The sequence below is a fragment of the Miscanthus floridulus genome, chromosome 16 (genome assembly GCF_019320115.1).
Source record: "Miscanthus floridulus cultivar M001 chromosome 16, ASM1932011v1, whole genome shotgun sequence".
Classification (NCBI taxonomy): Eukaryota; Viridiplantae; Streptophyta; class Magnoliopsida; order Poales; family Poaceae; genus Miscanthus; species Miscanthus floridulus.
The window spans coordinates 91,351,907-91,375,291 of NC_089595.1; the positions used below are offsets into that span (position 1 = coordinate 91,351,907).

A 23,385-nucleotide genomic window follows, 5' to 3' on the forward strand; every position below is an offset into this window, starting at 1 on the left:
CCGCCCTTGCTGCTGATTCCTCACCTGCACTTTGGCATCGTCGGCTTGGCCATCCTGGTCGTGACACATTGTCCAAAGTCACCTCTGTTATTCCTGGCTGTACTAAAGAACTTGGTTCCATTTGTCATGCATGTCAGTTAGGGCGTCATACACGTCTTTCGTTTCAAACATCATCTTCTCAGGCCTCTAATTTATTTGAGCTCATTCACTGTGATTTATGGACTTCCCCGGTTGTTAGTATTTCTGGCTTCAAATACTACTTAATTATACTCGATGATTATTCCCACTATGTTTGGGCGTTTCCTCTTCGTCTCAAATCTGACACATTTACCACTCTAACTAACTTTCTCGCCTATGTTCGCACTCAGTATGGCACTGCTATAAAAGCTATCCAGTGTGATAATGGCCGGGAGTTCGATAACTCTATCTCCCGCTCCTTCTTCCTCACCAATGGCATCCACCTTCGCATGTCCTGTCCATATACTTCATCTCAGAATGGGCGAGCTGAGCGCATGATCCGCACCATCAATAATGCGGTTCGCTCCCTTCTTATTCAAGCTTGCATGCCCCCTTCATACTGGGTTGAAGCCTTACACGTCGCCACACATGTTCTCAACATCCTACCCACCAAAACCCTTCACTCCTCCACACCTGACTCTGTCCTGTTTGGTGTTCAGCCCTAATACGACCATCTTCGCGTCTTTGGCTACGCTTGCTATCCTAACCTTTCCACCACAGCCACCCACAAACTTGCACCTCGATCCTCCTTGTGCATCTTTCTTGGCTATTCCTCCAACCATAAAGGATACCGCTGCCTCGACCTTCAAACCAATCGTGTTCTCATCTCTCGACATGTCGTGTTTGATGAGAACTCGTTCCCCCTTTCCCAGCAGCCCACTCCTCCCAATCCAGCGGACTTCGATTTTCTAACTGATGATGCTGATCCCATGCCCAGTGCACCACTACCTTTATTTTCTACAGGTACTTCCGTTGGTGTTCCTGCACGGCCACGTGCAGCACCCCCTGTCGGCACACCATCAGCACCCTGCATGGACTGTCCTCGTGTGGCATTCAGTGACGGTGCAGCTGTCGAGACAGCAGCTGCCACTCCGGTGCCGGGCAAGGTTCTTTCACCAATATCAGGCGCTCGGCAGGCCACTCCCTCTACACCTGCTGCTGCTGTAGCTCCAGGCGCTGCTGCAGCCCGGCAGGCCGCTCCATCTACGCCTGCTGCTGCTGCAGCTCCAGGCGCTGCTGCAACCCCTGGCACCCCAGGTCCATCCGTTCCTGCAGCAGCCCCCGTTAGGCCTCAACCACTGCTGGTGTATTCATGGCGCCAGGCAGCCGCTCCTCCTCCGCAACCGGCTGCCTCCAGCCCACCGGCTCTGCCAAAGGGCGTTGTGTCTATGCAGCCCACCGTCAACAATCACAGCATGACAACACGCGCCAAAGCTGGTCACCAGTTTCCTAGTGTCTACAACAGCACAACACTGTCACCGGTGCCCCGTAGCTTCCGTAGTGCCCTTACTGATCCCAATTGGAGGGCTGCCATGGAAGAAGAGTTCTCTGCTCTCCTTTAGAACAACACATGGGAGCTTATTCCTCGACCGTCTCAAGGCAACATTGTCACTGGTAAATGGATTTTCAAGCACAAATTTAGGGCTGACGGGTCCCTAGAGCGCTACAAGGCTCGTTGGGTCCTTTGAGGCTTTACTCAGCGCCCGGGGATCGACTTTGACGAGACATTCAGTCCTGTTGTCAAGCCCGCCACAGTTCGGACAGTGCTCTCCCTCGCCCTCTCCCGCGAATGGCCAGTTCACCAGCTCGATGTAAAGAACGCCTTTCTACATGTTACCCTGTCTGAAACTGTTTTTTCTGCACAGCCTGCTGGTTTTGAGGATGCCACTCATCCCGGATATGTCTGTCGACTCAACAAGTCTCTCTATGGTCTCAAGCAAGCTCCTCGGGCATGGTACAGTCGCTTTGCTACATTTATTCTCTCACTTGGATTTGTGAATGCCAAGACAGACACCTCCCTATTTATCTACCATCATGGTGCCGACACAGCATACTTGCTGCTGTACGTAGATGACATCATCCTCACTGTCTCCTCCACAGCTGTCCTCCGTCGCATCATATCTGCCCTACAGCGTGAGTTCAACATGAAGGACCTTGGCAAGTTACACCATTTTCTTGAAATGCAAGTTCAGCACCGGGATGGATGTCTGCTTTTGTCTCAGCAACAATACATGATGGAGATTCTTGACCGGGCTGGTATGACTGAATGCAAACCCTGCTCTACTCCAGTTGACACCAATCCAAAGCTATATGCAGTAAGTGGTGACCCAGTTCAGGATCCCTCTGATTTTCGCAGCCTAGCTGGTGCTCTTCAGTACCTCACTTTCACTCGTCCGGACATTGCTTATGCTGTTCAGCAAGTGTGTCTCCACATGCATGATCCATGGGAACCTCACTTGGCTGCCCTCAAGCGGATCCTTCGGTATGTTCGCGGGACTCTACATTTGGGGTTGGTGCTCCGCCCCTCATCCCAACATGAGCTGGTCGCCTACTCTGTTGCTGACTGGGCCGGCTGCCCGGATACTCGCAAGTCCACTTCTGGATATGCGGTCTTCCTTGGTGATAACCTCATTTCCTGGTCCTCCAAACGCCAAAACACTGTGTCCCGATCCAGTGTCGAAGCTGAATATCGCGCCGTTGCCAACACTGTTGCAGAAGCTTTCTGGCTGCGCCAACTTCTCAGCGAATTACAGTCCCCCTTGCAGCGTGCTACATTGGTCTACTGTGACAACATCAGCGCCATCTACATGTCCGCCAACCCAGAGTCCAGCATCAGCGGACTAAACACATCGAGATTGATCTTCATTTTGTTCGGGAACATGTTGCTCTTGGTGCTGTTCGAGTTCTTCATGTTCCAACCACCTCTCAGTATGCCGACATCTTCAGCAAAGGATTGCCATCTTCGCTCTTCATAGAGTTTAGAACCAGTTTGAACGTCCGCTGCACCGATGCCCAGACTGCGGGGGGATGTTAGCAAGTTATGTTTGCCTCCTAGACTATTGTGCCTGCACCTTGGACTCTGGATACAGCCATGCGCCAGGCTAGGCACTTGTGCTATTTAGTATGAGTTAATTAGGTTCCCAGGTTGTGTTCACACCTTGAACCCTTGAGTTCTCCTGCCTATATATTGTAATCCCTTGTAATCTGTGATCCAAAAACATATACTATTCAGAGTTTATCTCTCTCACAGTGATTTTTCCAATGAGCACCTGAAACAAACCATAAATTAGAGCTTTTCCACTAATATGCTTATAAAGCACTTCCATTGGAACTCCGGTAGTATTGTAAAAGGTTCGACGCAAATACACGAAAGACATGGATGCAACATGAGGGAAGTTAGTGCAAGGCAAACGATTCGACTAAAATGAAATCAAGTCTTTACATAATTAAGTACTTTTACCAAATAAACCAGAATTCTGTTGCCACTATGTGACAATATTCAGGAGGAAATCATGAGTATCTAATAAGTAGAGAAATATTTGCTTGGCAAACAATAGTTAACGTCCTCGTAACCAAGTTAAAATAAAATAACAATTGATTCGTTCTAATAAAGCTTTTTCTATTAAATTAAATTTGTTAGAGTAATAATATGTAGAAATTTGGTAAGCATATCCATGGATCCTGGCTATTTGACACAAAGCACCAGATAAATAAAGACAGAGAAAATTGTGAAATTTCTTTTACAGCTCAGCCACCTACTAGCAATGGGCGTACCCAGTGCAGAGAGCTCCCGCTCTGTGCGGGGTCTGGGGAAGGGTGTCAGTGGCAAGCCTTACCCTCGCCCGTGCAATGCGAGGAGACCACGACTTGAACCCGGGACCTTCCGGTCACAGGCGGTAAGTCTCTACCGCTTGCACCAGGCCCGCCCTTCAGCCACCTGCTAGCAATGATTTATGAAAAATATATATATAAGAAAAGTAGGAGAAAAAGGAGTGAGGCATTGGGAAAATGTTAAAATATCAGCAGGGGGGCAGCCTTCCTACCCCCTCTTTGCTCCTCCCTTTCTCCCTTTGAAGTACACACATGGCCCGTAGTCGTCGTTCCTGATGTGTGATGTCTGTTAGTGTGTAGGTAAGGAGGAGGAAGAACGAAGGAAGCCCAGGAAAGCTCCATCTCACCTCTTCACCAAACGCTTCTTGGTAGGATAATTGGCAGAGAAGCTTCCACCCTGCTTTTCATCTCTTCTTTAACTACACTAAGTGATTACCTAGATCATGACAATGTGAGACCAGACAAGGGCAGGCTTGGGGAGGAGTCACAGGTGCTGCCAAGAGCCTGCTTGTGGGCATCACGAAGATGAGGTCGATCTTTCTCATCGCCATTCTTGCCGCCACCACTGCAGCAGCAGTGCTCTTCCATGGGTCCGACGCGCAGGAGTTGATGCATGGCCACCATACAGAGAGGATCTCAGGTGCGGTTCTCTTTTGGTTGTGCTTTTCCTCCATTCAGTAAATCATTCAAGATGTCATGAAACTCAAATGCAGACTAGTTTTTTGTCTGAAGGGAGTAGGGACCGTGATGCATTTCTGTATGAAACTTAAGTTCTGGCCCTAGAGTGCTTAGCACTGATTATATATAATAATAGCTTAAAGATGGCCGTTCTACTAAGGGGAAACGTTTATATTCTTCCATTATAGTATTCAGTACGCATAATTGGAAGACTACATGGGTGGAAGCTTTTATCAAAAAAAAAAAGGCCATATCCTTCCTCCGTGAGATATCCGACGAGCAACACATCATATTTGGCTCTGAACTCGGACTTCAAGCCCCCCTACCGCCGCTGGCTCGTTGATCCCATGGAGCCCCTAAGAGTCCTTCTAAGAATTTTTAGCATAACTGCTTTAAAAAGAAGAGGCTGAAGGTTAAAGATGAACTTTTAGCCCATCATTTATCCTAGATTCGTTCCTTGTGTCCCTGGTTGGCTTGTTTTCTTGTTGAGCGTAGGAATCTCTAAAGAAACGGTGTATTCTCCTATCCTATAAAATTCTCATGCTTCAAACAAGGGTTTCATTATGTACCCAATAAAACGCAGGCACTGGCGGTGACGTTTTAGAAGACGACCCTGTCGGCAAGCTCAAGGTCTACGTGTACGACCTCCCAGCGAAATACAACACGGAGCCTGTGGAGAAGGACCCGCGTTGCCTGACGCACATGTTCGCGACGGAGATCTTCGTGCACCGGTCCCTCCTCTCCAGCGCCGTCCGGACCCTGGACCCCGAGGAAGCGGACTGGTTCTACGCGCCCGTGTACACGACCTGCGACCTGACCGCCTCCGGCCACCCCATGCCCTTCGACTCCCCGCGGATGATGCGCAGCGCGATCCGGCTGATCGCCGAGCGCTGGCCGTACTGGAACAGGTCCGAGGGCGCCGACCACTTCTTCGTCACGCCGCACGACTTCGGGGCCTGCTTCCATTTCCAGGAGGAGAAGGCCATGGCGCGCGGGATCCTGCCCGTGCTCCGGCGCGCCACGCTGGTGCAGACGTTCGGGCAGCGGAACCACGTGTGCCTGAAGGATGGCTCCATCACCATCCCGCCGTACGCGCCGCCGTGGAAGATGGAGGCGCAGCTTCTGCCCCCGGCCACCCCGCGGTCCATCTTCGTCTACTTCCGCGGCCTCTTCTACGACGCCGGCAACGACCCCGAGGGCGGATACTACGCCAGGGGCGCCCGCGCCTCCGTGTGGGAGAACTTCAAGAGCAACCCGCTGTTCGACATCTCCACGGTGCACCCGACGACCTACTACCAGGACATGCAGCGGGCGGTGTTCTGCCTGTGCCCGCTGGGCTGGGCGCCCTGGAGCCCCCGGCTAGTGGAGGCCGTCGTGTTCGGCTGCATCCCGGTGGTCATTGCCGACGACATCGTGCTGCCCTTCGCGGACGCCATCCCGTGGGCGGACATCGGCGTGTTCATCGCTGAGGACGACGTCCCGAGGCTGGACACCATCCTGACGTCCATCCCCGTGGAGGTGGTGCTGAGGAAGCAGCGGCTCCTAGCGAGTCCGGCGATGAAGCGCGCCGTGTTGTTCCCGCAGCCCGCGCAGCCGGGCGACGCGTTCCACCAGATACTCAACGGGCTCGCACGCAAGCTCCCGCACGGCGACGATGCCTTCTTGAGGAACGGACAGACGGTCCTCAACTGGACGGCTGGCCCGCCGAGAGACCTCAAGCCATGGTAGCTCACGCACGCTGGTACTGGGTAGCATTCAAATTGCCATGGTTACATAGTGCTGGGCTGTTGGCCATCAGCCAAATACATTTTTTTTTTATCTTCACCATACGTACGTACATCGTTGTAGGACTAGTACTGCATTTTGTGAATATCATACCCAAAAATTACAAAACTTTACAACATCCGGACGCCCGCGCGGCACTCTGTTTTCTCCGCGCCTGCACTCCACGCCCACCCTCGCGCCAGCACGTTCCCGCCCATGCCTGCGTTTCGCGCGTACACGCGAGGCCCGCGCCGCGCCGTCTGGACGTCGCCCGCGCCGCCCGACCGCACACGGGGGCCGCTCGGGCCTCCTCAGCTTCTCACGCGCTTTGCAACGCTCAATCTATTTTTCAACATTCAGATGAAGCACTTGCAACGCACGTCTAAAATGCTTGCAAAACACTTGAAAGCCATTATAAGTATATGCAACATCTAGATGAAAATCTTGCAACGTATGTGTCAAACATATGCAACATCTAAATAAACATACTTGCAATTTATATATAAAAAAAACAGATGAAACATTTAGAACAAACGTTTACAACATAAATATATAGTCATTATAACATACTCCCTCCGTACTAAATAAAATAAAATCATTTTCGACAAGGCTTGGGTCAAACATTGGGAATATAAATCATGAATAACTTTTAAGTTGTTGAGTTTGAAAATGTGAAAACCATATGAATAGATTTGTCTTGAAAAAAAATACTTTCATAAAAATATACATAATAACATTTTTCGATAAATATTTTTATAAAACAAGAAGTCAAAGTTATACTTTGAAGACCGTGTCACTGTCCAAAACGACTATTTTTTTTAGTATGAAGGGCGTATGGGCCTGTTTGTTTGTCTGAATTCTGGAGGAATCTGGATGGTTTGGAGGAATGCGGGAGGAATTTGTTAGAGAAAAACATTGTTCCAGATGAAAAAATAAGCAGATCAAGCCGGGTTTAAGGGCACGCGAACGGGGTATGTGACATCCTGATCTACTTTTGCAACATTAATAAGAAACACTTCCAACATATCTCTGAAACATCTGAAGCATTAGAAATATACGCTTTTGCAACATGTCATGCGCGTCACTCTAGTGGACGACTACCACCATGTCAGGCACATTGAGGAACTCGATAACCACCTCGATGGCAAGATCGGGGCTGGGAGGTGGCAGAGCGAAGAGCACCACTGACTTGGTCGCGCGTGAGCTTCTTCTGCTAGGGGCACCAGGGCCAAGGAAATTGCCTCGTAGAGTTGTAGATGTTTGTACGTGCCATTTTCGTGCCGTGCGGGCCCAAGCACGGTCCAAAATATAGGTCGGGCCATGTAACCTGTCGTGCCGAGATCCTAGGCATGACACGGCCCTCGTGTGCGTGTCGTGCCGTGCTTTGGGCCATGCTAAAAGAGCGTGCCATGGCCCGTCCTCGAATGGCACGACCCAAGTTCCAGCTCTAGGTATTCGTATTAGAACCGGATAAGACACAGACACGGGAGCTCCAAATGAAGGATGATTTGTATTGGATTCGGGGAGGAGCCTCGACGCGGGCACAAAAGTACGACATGGCCGCGACGCCCTCGCCGTCTTCAGCTGCAGGAGGAGGTGTCGAGGAGGACGCCGGCGCCGGCTCTGACGATGAGGGCAGTGGGGCGGCAGGCGCGACTCCAGCGGTGGAGCCTGGCGTCGCGGAGGCGGGGAAGGGCTCGGGGCGGAGGAAGTGGAGGTGGTCGCGCCGAGAAGGCGAGCGGTCAGGAAATCCGCGGTGGCCATGTGAGTTGGACACGTCGCTATCTTTTTTTTTTTTAACCGTGAAAGAATGAAGGTATAGGAAACAAGCTGGTTGGGCTGTTAGTGTACTAGCGCGCAGGCTAAGAAAGCGTCCGGGCAAGACTTTACTCCTGGTGATGCCTGGTGTCATTTAAATTTACAAAGCTTCACGTACTGCCTCCGTCTTAGAAAACTTAACTTGATGTTTTAGGATTCAAAAAAATATATCCCCAAAAACTTATGTTTTAACTTTTGGACTACAAATTGGGCCCATATCAACTTGAAATTGTGATCTGCATGACTCCATGCATTCCTTTTTAATGAGAAGCTTATTGCTTAATTGGTATGATTCACCTTCAATAAATAAGGGTAGTTGAGCACTAATTTGTCCTAAAAATCCCAAAACATTAAGTTTTTTTTTAGGACGAAAGGAGTGGTATACATGCAGAAACCTTGTCCAATATGTTTGTGCTTGTCCAACAAAGTAAGCACACCGGCTACCTGATAAAAATTCAAAGGTCAATGGCTTGTTACTTTATATTAGCTTCCACAAAGATTCCAGGCACTAACTTAGCCACTGTCGTTACCAGCTAAAGACAGCCAAGCCTTCAGACAGGACAAGCACACTTTTTGCGCCAACTCCCCAGTCAGAGAATCTTTCAAAACATTCAAATACACGATTCAGAACATTTGCTGATGCCATGAAGAGCCCAAGGCATCCAAATGCATTTGTGAAAATCCAAATGCATTTCCACATTGGCATAATCAGCGAGGGCGCTAATTTATACAGTTTTCTTATGGTGCAACAACAAACAAGAATCTATCGAGAATGAGCACTCAATGTACAGCTCTAACGTTGAGAGGAAAAAAAAACTATGTGGGTACAACCTCACCAAGTGGGGGAGATGAATCATCAGGCAACTCGGTGTTCTCTGCTGGTGCTTGGCTCTTGTCATCATCATCCTGGAAACCTTGCTTAAACAGGTCGTAGTTGGTTGGCTCCAGTGCCTTGAATGGACGTTCTCCTAGTACCCTGGTTAGATCGTCCTGGTGTAGGACTTCCTTCTCAAGCAGCAATTCTGCAATTTGTGTAACTTGCTCCTTATGCTCTGTTATCAATTCAACTGTTTTCTTATAGGCCTTGCCAACCCATTCCCGGACCTCATCATCGATGATGGATGCCGTCTGATTACTGTAAGGCTTGGTCATTTCAAAACCATCATCCCTCTGAGGGAAGGATAGAAGCCCAACCTTTTCACTAAAACCATACACGGCGACCTGTGCATATGTCATTTTGGTAACTTTCTCCAAGTCATTCTGAGCACCAGTTGAGATTTTGCCAATCAAAACCTGAAACAAAGCTCAATTAGCGCCTTTCAACAATATGCTTATAACAATTTCTGGTGATAATACCATAGTTTTTAAGGCGGTAAGGCGAGGCGTGGCGACCCACCCCCTTCCAGATGCCTAGGCGAGTAAGGCGTGCAGCGAGGCGACACCATACACATACTATAACCTACTATGGAGCAGCACAAACATACCTTGTTGCTGTCAATCCTAGAGCCCATGTACCAGCAATCCTAAAGGCAGAGCATATCCAAGGAGAAGAGCAGAGGCCTACAGTGGAGAGCAGGAGCGGAAGAGTTACCTGTGTGCCGCGAGCCTGCGATGACGGGCCAGACGGGGACACAAATCGATGGAGCGGAGGGAGGAAGAATCAATTGAAGGCACGAATCGACAGAGAACCGTACAGAAGCACCAATCGGAGCCGCAAATCGATGGAGAATCGGAAGGAGGAACGAATCAGTGGGGTGAATCGGCGGCAGCGGCGGAGGAAGCACAAATCGATGGAGCAGGAGCAGCTGGACAGAGGCTGCGCACCACCACCGTGTATTCCAGGTGCTGCGCCGGCCACCCTCTTCCCTTTTCCCTCTTTCCCTACCACCCTCGCCCTTTCCCCTCTCTCAATTGACGTGCTGGCCTGGGGTCATGGCCCCGCAGGGGGTGTAGGCTCGCGATTTCCCTGCGCGCGGAACTCCCCTCGACTTCCCGCGCACTGAAACCCTGCTCCTTTTCCCGCCTGCGCGCTGCTCCTGCGCTGCGCCATCCAAGATTCGAAGCCCGCCCAGCGCAAAAGGGACGCCAAATCGCGCCTAGGCGACGACTACGGACGCCATATCCCTCAAGGTCATGGCGACCCCGACGCCCAGGTTTGAAAATTGCCTGGACGCCAAGGCGACGACTAGGCGACGCCTTAAAAACTATGGATACTACTGTGAAATAAACGGATATCCCAACATAAGACATTAGAACATAGGGAACTGATTATTATTTCTACGGTGTCTTGGAGTAATAACTTGAGAATACAATATTTAGATGGCGACCAATTTGATAAATGTAATGGTATCGATGTGTTTATCACATGGGCAGAGGAGATAATGGAAAATATTATCGTCTTCTGGTCCCCTTAAAATGCAATCAGAAGTTTACATGATGCAGTATCCTGAGTTACCAAATGAATTATATATTTTCTACTAAATTGACAACTATGACCATATTCACATGATCTGGTCATAATTTAAGTGGCGACAATATCAACGAAGCAGGCTATAATTATTGTCCTTGTCGAATGTAGGAAGTTCAAAATAACAGTTGATTCACTCTATTCAAACATTATAATGGCTTGAATTGGTTAGTATAGATTTAACAGTATAAGAGAAACATCCATGAATCCTGGCTATTTATCATAATAAAGCATCAGCAAAAATAAGATATGAATAAAGAAAACTGTACCTCCTCTGCAGCTCGGCCACCTAATGTCATGCATGTCATATCAAAAAGCTGCTCTTTTGTCATCAAAAGATTTTCATTTGGGACGTACTGTGCAAAGCCTAAAGCAGCTGTTCCACGAGGAACAATTGTAACTTTCAGAAGAGGCTCTGCATGCTCCAAGAACCATCCAGCAACGGCATGTCCAGATTCATGGTAAGCAACGGTACGACGCTCCAGTTTGCTAATGACCTGCAAAAGGGTTAACATGCTCAGAGGACAGAATAAGGAATAAAAGTAATTACATGCACAAAAAGAATGACATTACATAGAAAAAGAAGGCTGCCAAGTTAATTAGGATCCAAAAGTAAGACATTGAAACAAATCTCACAAATCAGCTTCATAGGTTATACTACTGATCTCTTACCCTATTTTTCTTCTCCAAACCACCAATAATCCTATCAATCGCAGACTCAAAATGCTGCATGGTAATCTGAGTTTCCTCACTTCTCGCAGCAATTAAAGCAGCTTCATTACAAACATTGGCAATGTCAGCTCCTGCAAACCCAGGCGTCAAGGCAGCTAGCCTTTGTGAATAAAATGATGGTTCGCTGTCCAGCTTAAGCTTTTTAAGATATATGCGGAATATTTGGTCACGACCCTTTATATCTGGCTTGTCAATTGTTATCTGGCGATCAAATCTTCCTGGCCTTAATAATGCCTTATCGAGGATGTCAGGTCTATTTGTCCCAGCAAGAACAACAACACCAGCAGTTGTTCCAAATCCATCCATCTCTACAAGCAGCTGGTTCAAAGTACTCTCACGTTCATCATTTGAACCTGAAAAACCTCCACGTCCTCTTGCACGACCAATAGCATCGATTTCGTCAATGAATACAATACTAGGAGCACACTGCCTAGCTTCTTGGAACAAGTTTCGTACCCTGGACGGTCCAACACCAACAAACATTTCCATGAAATCTGAACCAGAAATAGACAAAAATGGCACACCAGACTCTCCTGCTGTAGCCTTGGCAAGCAAAGTCTTCCCTGTCCCAGGAGGGCCTACAAGTAAAGCACCTTTGGGTATTTTAGCTCCCAAATCTTCATACTTCTTGGGGTTTTTGAGGAAATGCACAAACTCCATTATTTCTTGTTTTGCTTCGTCACAACCAGCTACATCCTTAAAGAACACCTGGACCAACAGAAAAGTAAGCATTAGTGAAAAGACACATCTAGGAATTTCTTGTAGCTTGCTTTGTTTCTTAAGGGAAGGGTAAATAAAGCTACCACAACATTAAGCAATTGGAGTTATCAGAGGTCAAGATTTAGCCTGTGCATGAAAAATCATTTTGGGCCAGATTGTTTTTATCATATATCAAAAATAGAACCAAGTGAAACAGTAAAATGAGTGACGTAAGAAAAGAAATAACAAACCTTATTTTTGGAGTTCTTGTCCATCTTCATCACTGTAGCTTTTCCAATGTTGAAAATACCTCCTCCTCTTCCTTTGCCAGGACCACCTCCAATATTGAAACCACTTTGCATCCTTTTTCCCATAAAATATATCAGACCAACAAGAAATGCTGTTGGGGCGAACCTCATAACTTCTTGGAACCAATTTACTTCAGCAACATAAGTTACTGGGACAAAATCATGTGGATCTATTCCCAAAGCTTCCTGGGCTTCCTCTAACTTCTCTTCAAACGAATCAACACTACCAATATTGAAGTAATACTTGCATCTGCTGGGAGCAGGCTTGCCTGGAACATCAGTGGTAGAAATATGGGTATCACTATTTTGGCCTTGGCTCTTTGGATGAGGTGAATTCCTGATGTAGACCTTCGCTACTGATTTATTTGAAACAACAATGCGATCAACTAAACCAGGTTCTAGTAACTTGTTCTTGAACTCTTGGAAGCTTATCTGCAGATGTTTGATACAAAAGATACTGTAATGAACCATTATACTAGTATGCACACTTAGAAGGGAATGTATATGCTTACATGAAACGATATTGTTTGACAGTTTTCAGTTACATAAAACAATTAATTCCCAATATTGCATTCACACTCAAAGGCTAGGAAAGAAAACTTCAAGCACAAAGCAAATGGTAGCAAACTAACAATTCCCCCATGCATCGGCACAAGAGGATCAATGAAAAGAATTTCAATTTAGGCCAGTAAATTACACAAAGGTTACTCTGCAATAGTGTACTGTCTCTAAGGTCTCTGTCTCTTACAGTCCTACTCCTTGGCGTTTCTCGTAGCTTATTACTAATCCTGGAAATTTGACTGGAGATGACAGGGGCAGAGAGTTAAATACAGTGACTAGCCTTTTAAAGCCTATATGGTGGTGTAGTCTTTTTCCTCCATTTCTTTGAAGTTTGACAAACAAATTATGCAAGTGTGAACAGATAAAACATACATAGATTACCAGTTCTTAGGGGACTAAACATAGCCCAACAAACATAGCTTACCAGAAAAAGGAACAAATGAAACTATCGACTTGCAGAACTATTCCCAGCAGAGTTAACAAAGTAGGAAAGTAATCACCTCCTTCTGGTCTGCGGTGCTAGATGACATGGATGATAGCATCAGGCCAAGAATCAATAGAGGTGCAAGGAAATTCTGCAGGTGTTTCATAGCGTTCTCCTGGAAATTCCATCCTTCCTCTGTATTGGATTCCTCTGAGCACCACAAGATTGCATTTCATTAAAAGTGAAATAGTAAGCAGTGATGTCACAAAACTACACATCGAAGCACAGCATGCATAAATCATTATACATTTCTACTCCAAGAGCTATTCATAAATTATATAACTGGTATACAATTCACCAAAGCAGTTGCAGCAAAAAGTAAATCAACAAATCACATGTTAGTTGTCCATCTTGTTAGTCAAATATATGCACCAATTCTATTTACTATGGGCGCATGAAAAGCTATGATATTTGCATCCATAACATGGCTTATGGCTACCCTCCTCTACACAAACAAGTGAAGCACGAGGGAAACTTACGCTTCGATTCAGACTTGTTACTTCCATCTCCTTTCGGCACCTCCTTCTTACCCTTCGGGTAGTAGTTCTCGTAGTCTAAAATCAGAAAAGGAGCACCCTTTCAGAACCAGAGCCACCAACCCATTGATAATAATCTCACCAAAACGAGGAACGTACTCTTCTTGGACTCGTCCGAGAAGAGGCGTCGGAACTGTGGGCTGGCGAGGATGTATCTCCAATCCACAGTCTTGCCCGCAGCGGGCTTCCCAAGAGCTGCCGACGAGGCCGCAGTCAGGTAACTGCGGACAAATCCTATCGCCCCGCCCTCACCGCCGTGGACAGGCGACGGTAGCGGCGGCGCGGGCGGCTGCCGGAGGCCACCGAGCTGGAAACCCTAAAAGTAACAGCGGAAGGTCAGACCTCCGTTCCCCACCGGAGCGCGGCGGATGAGCGCAAGAGGATAGAGGGCAAGGGAGGAGGGATAAGAGGGGGGAGACTCACCTGGCGCGGCCGGGTGGAGCGCGCGGACCGGCCGAGGGCGCGAGCGAGGGAGGCGAGCGTCATGTCGGCCGCGGCGGCGCCGTGCGCATGGGAGGGCGGAGGGGCCGGGCAGTCCGGATCCAAGCGAGGGGAGGAAGGCGGGTCGCGTCGAGGTCGAACCACTAGAGATTCGTTCTGAGATTTTTCTGGCTCTGTTGTGATGAGGAGAAGGGAACGCCGCGGCGGCGAGTGGCCGTGGGGGGGAAATAGCCGAGACGGTGCGGCGCGTCCGTGGTTTCGGGCTCGGGCGGGCAGGCGGCGCTCACGGGATTGGGTGATTTTGGAGATGCCGTTGCGTGGTTTCCACCGCGTTTACGGCAAAGCAGAAGGGGTGGAATTTCAGTTCGCGCTGAGGGGCTGCAGTCCACTAGAACCGAGTCCGGGTTGGGAATTTGCCAATTTGGGGTGTGCTGGTCTGGCATCGGTGACGGGCTAAATTTGATTTGAATTTACAATTCTCGTTCGCAATTCCCGTCATCTCATAAAATTGGTGACAGGCTAAATTTGATTCGAATTTGTTTTGCTACAGTTGCTCAAGGAAGAATTATAAATAAAAATGTTGTTCAGAGGAGTACGGGACGGTAGGCATGGTCAGGCTTGTAACACGGGGACGGCAAAGTTGTGAGGTCAAAACGGCGGTCGGTTGGCTAATCGCCGTCCACGACTATTTGCTCCCCCACATCAGTCTTGTTTCCCAAGAAAGGGAGAAACTTGGTGCCGGGTACTCGGGATTCGGGAAGCTGGTTCGCAACTTGCAGAGAAGTGGGAAGAGGCGGATAGCGAAGCAGTGACGTTCAGTTCAGGTGTTCAGTACATGTAAGAGCACCACCAACACCACGCATGCTAACACACGGTCTATTTGGAGCTGTTTCTCCCTGGCTTAAAATAAAAAATAAAAAAGCCCACGAACGGCGCAATTTGAAGGTAACTTTTTCTCCTCGTGTCCTGTCCGGGATTAATATTAGGTATCCGAAGAAGAGTTAATGACCATCAACGTTGATTCATCCACGTGATCAAAAGCGCGACTACACCGCTTACCGAGTCACTCCTCGTCCGTCCACCGAGACCATGGGCCCCGCCTCAAGCTGACTCCCGAGGAGTGGCTCCGTCTCGCCTGACGTCTAAGGGCAGACTCCGTCTCGCCCGACGTCTATTGGCTTACATTTATCTATCTTGAATCTCTTGAGAAGATCATTTGTATATTTTTCTTGAGAGATGAAAATCCCTTCTCTTATTTGCTTGACTTAAAAACTAAGAAAGAATATAAGCTCTCTAATCATTGACATCTCGAATTCCTTCAACATTAATTCACCAAACTCTTTACAATAATCTTTATTTGATAATCCAAAGATGATATCATCAACATACACTTGACAAATGAAGATATGTCCATCATGCTTCTTGGTGAATAGTGTGGTGTCGACCTTTCCAATGGTGAAGCCCTTCTCAATGAGGAAATCTCAAAGGCGCTCATACCAAGCTCTTGGGGCTTGCTTAAGCCCATATAACACCTTGAACAACCTATAAACATGATTAGGATATCTAGGGTTTTCAAACCTGGGAGATTGATCAATATAGACTAGTTCATTAATAAAGCCATTTTAAAATGCACTTTTCACATCCATTTGATATAGTTTCATGTCATAATGTGATGCATATGCAAGGAGGATACGAATGGCTTCTAGTCTTGCAACCGGTGCAAAGGTCTCTCCAAAATCCAAACCTTCAACTTGAGAGAACCCATTTGCAACTAGTCTTGCCTTGTTCCTCACAACAATGCCTTGATCATCTTGCTTGTTGCGGAACACCCACTTTGTTCCAATGACTCTTGCACCTTTTGGTCGCTCTTCAAGAGTCCAAACTTCATTGCAGGTGAAGTTGTTTAACTCTTCATGCATGGCATTTATCCAATCCGGATCTTGAAGAGCTTTTTCTACCTTGGTAGGCTCAAAACAAGAGACAAAAAAGTGATGTTCAATGAATGAAGCAAGCTTTTGAGAACGAGTCATTAGTCCCTTTGATAGACTCCCTATGATGAGATCTTGTGGATGAGCTTGTAGTAAAGGTGAATTTATTCTATCAACCACTTGAGGGGGGGGTTGTGGAGCATCAACATCATGTGCTTGTGTCACCATTTGCTTATGAGAGACATGAGTGTCTTTATTTTCTACTCTCCCATCTTTTTCATCATCTTTTGGCACACTTGATGAAGAAGGTGGATTGATCACTTGTACATCATCTTCATCATCATTAAGCTTGATGTCTCCAACCGGAATATTCTTTATGGCCTCCCTCAATGGTTCATCACCTACACCATCAAGATTCTCAAGTGCTCCTTGGGAGCCGTTAGATTCATCAAATTCCACATCATATGTTTCTTTAATCAAACCGGTGGCATGATTAAATACTTTATATGCTTTGGACTTTGATGAGTAACCAACAAGAAAACCAATATCACAACATCTTTGAAACTTCCCTAGGTGTTGCCGCTTCTTCTAGATGTAGCATTTGCAACCAAACACCCTAAAGAAGGAGATGCCCAGCTTCTTCCTATTGAACAACTCATAAGGTGTCTTGCCAAGAAACTTTTGAAGGAGTAGGCGGTTGGATGCATAGTATGGGGTGTTGATAGCTTCCATCCATAGAGCTTTAAGAGTGTTGTACTCATCAAGCATTGTTCTTGCAAGAGTGATCAATGTCCGGTTCTTCCTCTTAACTACACTATTTTGTTGAGGAGTATATGTTGTGGAGACCTCATGCTTGATCCCAACTTCATCACAATAGGCTTCTATGTTTGTGTTGTTAAATTCTTTACCATTGTCACTTCTAATCTTCTTGAGCTTTACTTCAAATTCATTTTGTGCTCTGTTGGCAAACTTCTTGAAGCATGATGCAACTTTGGATTTGTCATAAAGGAAGAATACCCAAGTGTATCTTGAATAGTCATCAACAATCACAAGACAATAAAGATTTCCTCCCAAACTCTTGTACGTTGTTGGTCCAAATAAGTCCATGTGAAGGAGTTCTAGCACTCTTGTGGTTGATATAAAAGCTTTTGTTGGATGAGTATTTACAGCTTGCTTGTCGGCTTGACATGCACTACAAAGCTTGTCCTTCTCAAACTTCACATCCTTCAACCCTCTCACCAAATCATTCTTTATTAGCTTCTTGAGTGAGTTCATCCCAACATGAGCAAGTCTTCTATGCTATACCCACCTAAGTGTTATTTTGGTGAATAGATAAGTCTTTAAATTAGCATCTTTAGAGGTGAAGTCCACTAGATATAGGTTGTTGTATCTAAATCGTTTGAATATCACTTGATCATCATCCTTCTTAGATACAACAACTTCCTTCTCGGTAAATAAGCATTGGAAGCCAAGATCACACAATTGTCCAACGGATAGCAAGTTGAAGCTCAATGAAGCAACATATAGCACATTTGAGATAGAATGATCATTTGATATTGCCACTTTGCCCAATCCTTTAACATTGCTCTTTAAATTATCTCCAAATGTGATTCTTTCTTGTCCATCTACTTCTTCATCTAGTGAGGTGAATATACGAGGATCACTAGTCATATGTTGTGTGCAACCACTATCAATAACCTAATAACTTCCACCGGTCTTGTAGTTCACCTACACACAAGAGATCAAGCTTTAGGAACCCAAACTTATTGAGAGCCCTTCACCTTCTCAACAAGTGACTTTGTTACCCAAATTTTCTTAGGCCTATTCTTATTGGAAGGTCCTAAGAACATGACTTTCATCTTTCCACTAGAATCTTTTCTAAGCATGTAGTGAGCATTGAAAGCAAAAGGTCTAGCATGCTTGGGCAAGGGTTGTGGTGGTGGAGTTTGGCACTCATGGGCAAAGTGATCTTATCCACACTCAAAACATCTCTTTGGCTTTGGCTTTGACTTGTGTTGTTGTTGAGCTTGAGCCTTCTTCTCTTGGTTTGCCAAGTACCCAATGCCACTTCTATCCATCTTTATGACGGTATTCATTAGTAGCTCACTTTGAAGATGCTTGCCTCTTGTGAATTTGCTCAATCCAATCTTAAGATGCTCTTTCTCCAATTTGAGCTTCTTGTTCTCTTTCTTGAGTGCATCATTATTTTCTCTTCCTTGAGCTTCTTATTCTCTTCTTTCAACTTCTCATTCTCAAGAATCAAATCACCATCATGATCAAGAGTTTCTAGCACTATGGTGTTAGTGGTTTTGAGCTCTTCAAGATCTTTCTTTAGCTTTTTATTGTCATTCTTGAGCTTGACATACTCATCATAACTATCGGTCTCAACCACTTGCTTGCCCTTGCTACCAGAACTTTGCTCAATGCCCTCAATGATCAAATCATCATATGATGTGGCTATATCAATCTTAACAACATTGTTAGTAGTATTATATGGCTCATTGGATAAATATTCTTGAGTAATGACAAGATTATCATGATTAATCTTAAGAGTAGTATATTCTTCTTTTATCATGTTGTGGCTAGTGATGAGCTCATTGTGTATCCTCTCAAGTTTATCATGTTTTTCTTTAAGCTCTTTCTTAGAAGATTTGAGCTCCTTGAGTTTAGATGATATAGCATCATTTGCCTCTCTAAGCTCAACACTAGCCTTTTTGGCTATATCACATTTAGCTAAAAGAGAATTATTCTTAGCTTCTAGTTTTTCATTTTTAGCTCTACTCTTTCTAATGATCTTAGTGTATTGATTTAGCAATTTAACAAGATCATCATAAGAAGGTGATTCATATTCATCATCATCACTATCGCTATTATCATTGCTAGCATGTTCATCACCACTACTATCATCATTTGATACCTTGTGATCACCCTTGGCCATAAGGCATAGGTGTGTAGAGGATGATGGCGATAGTGGTGGTGAAGATGATGAAGAGTCAATAACAATGGCGGCCACCTTCTCGTTATCACTACTATCATCGGATGAGCCACTAGATGAATCAATGTCCATGAGCCAATCACCAACGATGTATGCCTTTCCACTTTTCTTCTTCTTATGGAAGTCCTTCTTCTTGCCATCTCTCTTCTTATATGGCTTGTTTTCTTCTTCTCATCTTCTTCTTCATTGCTTGAGTCATCTTTCTTGCCCTTGTACTTGTTCTTGAACTTGTCTTTCTTGGGTTTGGTGCATTGGTGTGCTAGATAACCAAGTTCTCCACAATTGTAGCAATCCATCTTGGAGATTGGCTTCCTTCTAGAGCTAGTGAAGAACTTCTTCTTCTTGCCATCAAACTTAATGCCACTCTTGTTGAGCTTCTTTAGCATCTTGGTGGTTCTTCTCACCATGAGAGCAAGACTTGCATCATTAATTTCATCATCACTTGAGCTCTCATACTCAAGCCTTGCTTTGCCCTTCTATTGGCTAGCTTTGAATGCTAAGTCTTTTTCTTTCTTCTTAGTAGAGGATGAGCCATCTTATGGTGTGATGTACATGTATATCATGAGCATTGATCTTTCCTAAGATTTGTGTTGGTGTAGCGGTGGAAAGATCACCTTGATGAAGCACGGTCACAATATACCCATATTTATCAATGGGGAGGACACTTAAAATTTTTCTTACAACATCAGATGGTTGCGTTTGAGTGAGTCCAAGCCCATTGACTTCCTCTACAAGAACATTCAAACATGAGTACATCTTATTAGCACATTCTTTAGAAAGCATCTCAAAAGAGTTAAGCTTTTTTATGACAAGTTGATAGCGTTCCTCATGCTCACTCTTTGTTTCCTCATGGAGCGCACAAACATCCGACCACAGTACATGGGCATCCTTGTGGTTTCTCACCCAATTAAACACATCTTTACAAAGTCCTCTAAAGATGGTGTTTTAAGCCTTTGCATTCTATTTCTTGTAATTCACCTCATCGCCTTGTAGGTGTGTAGCATCCTAAGGTTTTGGTAAGCCTTGTGAGGTGGCTCTAAGTATTCCAACATCTAGAGCTTCTAAATACGCCTCCATGTGGATTTTCCAATATGGAAAATTATCCCCCTCAAATATAGGAGGGGGTCTATCCCCGTGAGACATCTTTCTCTAGATGGTTAAGTCTAATTCATGAGCATGAGGCTCCAATACCAATTGAAAGGATCAAGATACCCAAGAGGGAGGGTGAATTGGGCTAATTCTAAATTTCTTTCAATAATTAAGTCCTATGGTTAGCCCAATTAACCCTTTGCGCCTAGAATGTATTTCTATTGATCTACCACACAAAAGTTTAGCAACCTATGTTCCAATCCTACTCTAGCATGGCAATTCTATGAATGTAAATGACAAGAATTGAATTACTCAAAGTAAAAAGAGGAGGAATGCAGTGATGTTTTGCTGAGGTATCAGAGAGTCGCCACTCTCCACTAGTCCTCGTTGGAGCACCCGTGCAAGGGTGTAGCTCCCCCTTGATCCACGCAAGGATCAAGTGCTCTCTACGGGTTGATTCTTTGACACTCCATCACGGTGAATCACCCACAACCGCTCATAACTTGAGTTGGGTCATCAACAAGCTCTGCTGGATGATCACCAAGCTTCCAATCACCACCAAGCTGTCTAGGTGATGGCGATCACCAAGTGTAACAAGTACAAACTCTCACTTGACCACGACAAGCCTAATGAGAAGGGTGGATGCATAGTTTGCTACTCTTGCTTTCACTAATGAGGGCTCTCTTTGGGATTCTTAAATCTCAATCACCTCACTAGGACCTTGCTCTTCTTGACACTGTCAAAGGTGTTTCTCAGCTGTAGGAATGAGCAAAAGTACCCCCTTACATGAATGGAGGAAGTATTTATAACCTTGGTTGAAAAACAAACCGTTATGTGCCTCTGCGGGGTGACCGGACGCTCTGGTCATGTTGACCGAACGCTCCGGTCAGTTCTCCCCAAACTCTAGTGTTTAAGTTGTGACCGGATGCGTCCGATCATGATTTTTCCTCTCTGGAACCTTACTAGAGTCGATCAGACATGGGCACCCAGCGTCCGGTCACTCACCTCTCAGTGTCCGGTCGCATCCAAATGATTTCACCTTGATCAAATGAACTGACCAGACTCTATGCTAGCGTCCAGTCACTCTGGAACCAGCATTCGGTCAGCATTTGACCCTCCATTCACTTTTAACTCTCGATCATACATGAATGAAGTTTGCTCCAATGGATCTAAGGGATTTTTAGGAGCTATCTAGTGCTAGATTTAGCAAGTGTGCACCACAGCTAACCCACTAGACTCACCTAGGTCAAGCTACCCGTCCATACCCCCTTAATAGTACGACCAAAGGAAAAACAAAGTCCTAAACTACTCTAAGTATCTCCTCAACACCAAACGACACTTAGAACTAGTCCATCCTTTGAAAACCAAAATGATTCCCATCGTAGGGGCATGACCACCATGATAGCCCAATCGATCTCCATTACCGTGACCTAACTTAATTGCCTCTGCAAAACACACATTAGTCACAGTAATCACGTATTGTCATTAATCACCAAAACCCAACTAGGGGGCTAGATGCTTTCAGCGCCGCCTGCTCCCCATAGGGTCATGGATGAGCACCCTGGTCCATCGCATTGACCGCTGGAGCAGGATGGGATGTGACCACTTGCTGATAAAGCCAAAACATGGCATCATCAGCGGATAAACGCCCAACATGGCCCTATCAGGATTAGCAGACTTGCACCCAGCATGGAGCTATCCCTAGCACCGTCTATCGTGTCAGCAGGACCTGCTTAGAGGAAAAGGAAGACCCAGCATCTTGGTAGAACCTCCTTTGCCTTTGGTTTCTCTTCTTTCTCCCATTTGTAATCCCTGCTTCCCCTTGGTCTATAAAAGAGAAGGCAGGGCACCCTACTAAGGGGACATATAAATTGAAGACACCACACATCACATCACACATAGCTGAGTAGCGACCAGGCTCTTGAAAGGTCCTTGTTTGGTTTTGGTAATTGAGTGACAACTTAGGTGGACTAATTGTGTTTATGTGAGATACACAGGTGATTAGTCCACAGGTATATGTGTGTGAGCAACATATGCCATGAAGGTGAAAATGGCTTGGAGATGTTGCAAAGCTCACACATGTGATGATGAAGGAGCTTATTGCACATGAGACATGACATTGAGTCATGTGATCAAGGTGGAGAAGATCAAGACAAGACTTGGCTTGATGGACCGGTTGCAAGCGTGAAGGGCAAGTCGAAGGCTTTGGAGTGATGGACCGCGTGGCGGTGAAGCTTGAGCAAGACTTGGCGCCGATGGACGATGGCAACGGTGAAGAGTAAGTAGAGTCAAGATCGATGAACCAATATGATCATGTGATGATATGAAGTGGATCATATCATTGTTGATCATGTTGGTGCATGTGTTGCATCGACATTGAAGGAGATGGAATGGAATGCGCAAGGCAAAGGTATAACCTAGGGCATTTCATTTCACCGGTCATAGGTGTGTAGAGAAGTTTATGACCGGGTTTAGGATAGATGGCCGTACTATCAAGAGGGGCAAACTTGTTTGCATATCGGTCATCTAGTGCCACTCGAGTGATCTAACTTTGCATTGTCGCTAGGATCGAGTGGCGTGGCAAGTTGAGTGGCTAACATCCTTTGGAGAATGATTGTGAAAATGCTAACACACATACACATGTTGGTGTACACTTGGTGGTGTTGGCACATTTACAAAGGCAATGGTGTTTGCAGGGGTGAGATGGGTTTGGGTCCCTCTCTCCCTCCCGCCGAGCTTGCTCGGCGGGATTCGGCGCTTTCGGGAAAATGAAATGCCTATTTTCTATTGCGCCGGATGCAAATTCTTGTGGTTAGCACACTTGAGCAAGGGTGAAGAGAATGGAGAAGATGCTGGCGTCGGTCAACTGACCGGACGCTGGATCTGCATGCACCGGACGCTGGCAGGCTGCGTCTGGTCGCGCTGACGTGGAGTGTAGCAGTAGCTAGAGAGTGACCGAACGCTGGCTGCGTCCGATCGCGTTCGACCGGACGTGTCCGGTCATGCTCGGGAGCTTACTGGAAACGACCGGACGCT

General features: G+C 46.1%; 2 protein-coding genes across 2 annotated transcripts; one reads left to right on the forward strand and one right to left on the reverse strand.

Moving 5' to 3' along the window:
- Positions 1-4,225: 4,225 nt before the first annotated feature.
- Positions 4,226-6,413, forward strand: LOC136512647 (probable glucuronosyltransferase Os01g0926700). Its single transcript, XM_066506606.1, has 2 exons — positions 4,226-4,489; positions 5,111-6,413. The coding sequence occupies exons 1-2, from the start codon at positions 4,375-4,377 to the stop codon at positions 6,253-6,255; spliced, it is 1,260 nt and encodes a 419-aa protein (XP_066362703.1). The 5' UTR covers positions 4,226-4,374; the 3' UTR covers positions 6,256-6,413.
- A 2,166-nt stretch (positions 6,414-8,579) lies between these two features.
- On the reverse strand, positions 8,580-14,620 carry LOC136510139 (ATP-dependent zinc metalloprotease FTSH 8, mitochondrial-like). Its single transcript, XM_066504702.1, has 8 exons — positions 14,320-14,620; positions 13,996-14,212; positions 13,840-13,914; positions 13,377-13,510; positions 12,259-12,747; positions 11,249-12,016; positions 10,846-11,073; positions 8,580-9,402 (listed from the first exon to the last, which is right to left on the reverse strand). The coding sequence occupies exons 1-8, from the start codon at positions 14,380-14,382 to the stop codon at positions 8,926-8,928; spliced, it is 2,451 nt and encodes an 816-aa protein (XP_066360799.1). The 5' UTR covers positions 14,383-14,620; the 3' UTR covers positions 8,580-8,925.
- Between the last annotated feature and the right edge of the window lie 8,765 nt (positions 14,621-23,385).